Source organism: Sphaeroforma arctica (assembly GCF_001186125.1).
Source record: "Sphaeroforma arctica JP610 unplaced genomic scaffold supercont1.185, whole genome shotgun sequence".
Classification (NCBI taxonomy): Eukaryota; class Ichthyosporea; order Ichthyophonida; genus Sphaeroforma; species Sphaeroforma arctica.
The window spans coordinates 94,581-98,777 of record NW_014040373.1 but is presented as its reverse complement, the minus strand read 5'-3'; the positions used below and the strand labels follow the sequence as shown (position 1 = coordinate 98,777).

Genomic DNA, 4,197 nt, shown 5'->3' with positions numbered 1-4,197 from the left:
TTTATGTTTATTCATAAATGCTTTCAATTATGAATAGGAGGCTTTTAAAAGGCTAAACACAAAATATATCTTTTTATTCATATATTTGTATATATATATATATGTACAATTTATATATATATACATATATATGTACAATTTATATATATATATATATATATATAAATGTATGTATGTATCTCTATCTTTATGTATCTATCTATATATATATGTATATATATATATATATACATCTATGTATATATAAACATCTATATATATATATATATATAAATATATGTATCTATATTATATATATATTTATATATATTCATCTATACATATTTACATTCAACTATTCATCTATATATATATAGTGGTCGCTACAAAAGGCTAAGTGTGTGCGTTCGTCTAAACCTCGTCATACTTAACCTACATATCTTTTACTAGCGACATCGAACAAGATTTCATCCTGCAATGCCACACTACCGAATACAGTTCCGTCGTCTCTCGATTGGTCATACTTTGTCAGCGAAACATCCGCATAGCCTATACTATACAAAAAGAGATAAACTGCCAGAGTATCGGGAGCACCACCCGCCAGATTCAAATGGTCTTGGACTCCATTCAATGTCAGTATCCCATCGGGCTTGACCTCCGCCACGGCAACTCCAGCGTAGCTCATCAGACTGCTTGTATCAGTTAGATAGTATGATCCATAATACCTTCTGCGGTCTGCCTCATATATATCTCCGGTAAGAAGAGTTGCTTCAGTTTTTGACCCATATCGCCTTCTTCTTTCGGTAGTCCACTCGTCCCAGTGATACATAGACTTGGTTGTATCAAACCCAGCGGCATGAGCGACCTCTGCGAAGGTTATCGCGCCACTTTCAAAATCAGTATACGCCACCTCTGTGACTTCCAGGCGACTGAACAGAAACCGGTTGGGGGTTGCCGACCGGGATAAAATCTCCGAAACACCGTTCATGCCGTTCATGTACGTACTGCCCAACATCAGATTTCGGCGAACTTGTCTAGCGCTCAACCTCTTTTCCTGAGACCATATCGTCGCGGCCACACCAGCAACTAGCGGTGCTGCCATGCTCGTTCCAGAGTATACAATCGTACTTCCATCTTTTGAAGCAGACGTGATGTCCGTTCCAGGTGCAATAATATCGACACATGGTCCAAAGTTTGAATAAGAGGCGAATCGATCATAAGGATCGGATGCAGCTACTGTTATGGCTGCCGGATTGCGAGCGGGACTATATGCGCATGCATTTGCACCCTGGTTACCCGCTGCTGCCACAACTAATACATTTGCGAGATACAGCTGTACAATAATCGCATCAATTGCCGCCGATGGCGGTCCGGTGAGAGACATCACCACAATGACTCGGTACTTATTTAATTTTGGTACATCTTTGTGCTTCGTAACCGTGGCCAATATTCTATTTAACCCTGCAAATATTGTAAGCGTATTACCTGCACCATTTCTGTCTAGCACTTTCACGCTGTGGATTGCAGACCCTGTTGCTGGGCCAAAACCAGCGCCGGCCACTAATGCTGCCACGTGCGTTCCGTGCCCGTAAAAGTCGTCAGCATCTTCATCAGTGAAAACATTGTAGAAATTTATCGCCTTATGAAAGCACGGATGGTGTACATTGACACCTGAGTCAACCACGTAGATATCAACGTTCTTTCCATCAGATTGCATATTCACATGTTGGTCGGCGTCCCCATCTAAATCTTGATCTCGCTGATTAATTCTGTCAAGGTGCCACACGGGCTGTGCACTACCAGCTTCATGCTTTGCCGCGTACGGCGAAATGTACTCGGCAGCAGCCACATCGTCATCCGCTAGAACACTTTCAAGTACATCCAGATCGGGATCTTCTAAAGCAACTATCTCTTGTGCTCCGGTTGACATTACCCCACGCACTTTCTTGTCGAATTTGTCTCCGAATTTGTTATTCATTCGCTTTGTGAGAGAGGTGCTTGACTTGCCCTTGTCTAATCTTACAATCACACCTAGTCCATAATCTAAATTTGAGTCCATTGGGGTTTGCCCTGAGATTGCTTCAACATGTGCGACGAAATTTGATGCTGCCAAGAGCGTGCCAAAAAAGAGACATGCCATGCTGACCTCTCGTTGAGTTCAGACTGCGAAAGCTATGCTATAGAATAAATATAAGTTTACAGCTTTTCTAAATATTACGAACGGGTACGTACTATACACTCACCGAAGTACTGAAGGCTAAGTCTGAACCTGGGTGGTATATATTTATACATACCCTTCTATTTTTAAATTGACGAAATATTCAAACTCATCACCCATCAGTCATCGAAGTCAACTTCAAAAGTTTGTGGATACTTTGGAATTCGCGATGCTCTTTTGAATTCCGATAGGCCTCCACCAGGCACTAGGAGTAATATTGTTTAAAAACTAGCCTCAAACCGTTTTTCGTTAAAACTTATATATATCGAATAAATATACGTTTACGTTCAACTTTTATTCCATATGCGGTCCTTTGTACGCCAACATGTGCGGTCTAAACATTCAAGTGTGTACGGTTTTTACCATACAAACCAGTCCTATAAAAAGAACTTAGGTAGCCCCTTCTGATCCCGTTATAACTGCTATAACGTTACATTCAACTTCAATTCCGTAAACCCATAACGTAATGAGCTTAGCTTTTTATTTTTTAAAGTGATTGGACTTTTATAAGACTAATGAATTACAGCCGTTGTCGAAGTACTGTTTTAACTATAATTACTAATTATATCTATATCTCTGCTTACTATAAATATGAAATTCCGGCTTTCTTTTCTTTTTAAATAAAAATTTGTAACTCGTGACTATTGTTCTAAATAAATAAAAATATCAAAATTATTTACAACTTTTGCCTTCTTTGTAATTGTTCTAAATTCAACGAAAATATTATACCACTGTCATGAATCACATTACTCACATTGGACAGACTGACAGAGTGTTTTTTATGTCTATTATATTGTAAAAACACTATATAAAAAAACATCCTCTATGTATATATATATAATTATATATTTAAATATATTAAAAATAATATATATCACTAAAAGCTCTAGCTAGTAAGTCCCTCAGAACTTTATTGGACCGAAACGTGAATTGAAGTTGCACTTTTAAAAAACCATGGGGCGCGCTTTCCCAAAAGAAACAAGGGTACGAAAACCCAAAATTAAAAATTATCGTAAAAGAAAACGAACAGTCGAACCACACCCCCCCCGCCCCCCAACAACCCGACGTCAGCGCCTCACAGCCAAAAACTCCTACAGCTAACCTCATTACGGTTCCCGTTAAAACGCAAAAAAAATCAAAAAGATAAGCGTTTACGTTTAAAGTTTACCGTATATAGGCAAAATATATTGAGCTTAGTCCTACAGGCCACACTCCACAGGGCACAGTGCCACAGGGCCGCAGGCCACAGCTGCACAGCAGTGTTATTTTTTTAACATATTACATACTAATTTAATCTGAGGCTCAGTCGTAACGGGTTTTTAGGGTTTTAGGTTATTTAAAACGTTCGGATTTCTACACCAATAGGTATAGGGTAATTTTATAATTTCAAGAAAAAGCCAAAAATAAATTCCGAACGAAATTTTCCGAACGAGGTCAATCTTTCGAGGGTAGGGTAAAAATACCTCTCGAGAAGTTTTACGTTCGGATCGGATTACGGGATTCGGAAACTGGAATCTAGGAAATGTATTCAACTTCACAAGCTTTGTGATTGGCCAGGGCTTGATTAATAAAAGCTACTACATTTCTCGAGACAAACACGCACAGTCTATAATCAACAATTAACAAATACCCGCATACATGTGTAACAGTATAACATACGCGCTGTACATACATATTACTAGAAGCACCATAATGAAAATGACAATGAACAATACCTGCGAGGGCGATAGTGTGTACTTTGACAGGACTGGCAACAGATATCGACAAAGCATGCCATCACAACAAAAGGTTGATTCACCTATGAATCATTAGGATGTCAATAACAAGTCCAATTATTCTAATATCTCATACTGATAAGACAAAAATGGATTCCATGATACTTTTAATGCATACGTTACTGAGAAGTATGATGGGAACTCGATGTAATACGATAAGTTATCCAATCGTGGTGACATTCGTTACGATCATTCCATACCATACACACAAGATTTCTGATCTTC

General features: G+C 38.6%; 1 protein-coding gene across 1 annotated transcript; it reads right to left on the bottom strand.

Moving 5' to 3' along the window:
- Positions 1-384: 384 nt before the first annotated feature.
- On the bottom strand, positions 385-2,212 carry SARC_03588 (hypothetical protein). The gene has a single exon (XM_014302626.1). It carries the CDS (start codon positions 2,117-2,119, stop codon positions 407-409), a length of 1,713 nt encoding a protein of 570 aa, XP_014158101.1. The 5' UTR covers positions 2,120-2,212; the 3' UTR covers positions 385-406.
- Between the last annotated feature and the right edge of the window lie 1,985 nt (positions 2,213-4,197).

Coding starts and splice junctions, on each gene's coding strand:
- SARC_03588 (XM_014302626.1), bottom strand. CDS start 2,119: ATGGCATGTCTCTTTTTTGGCACGCTCTTGGCAGCATCAAATTTCGTC.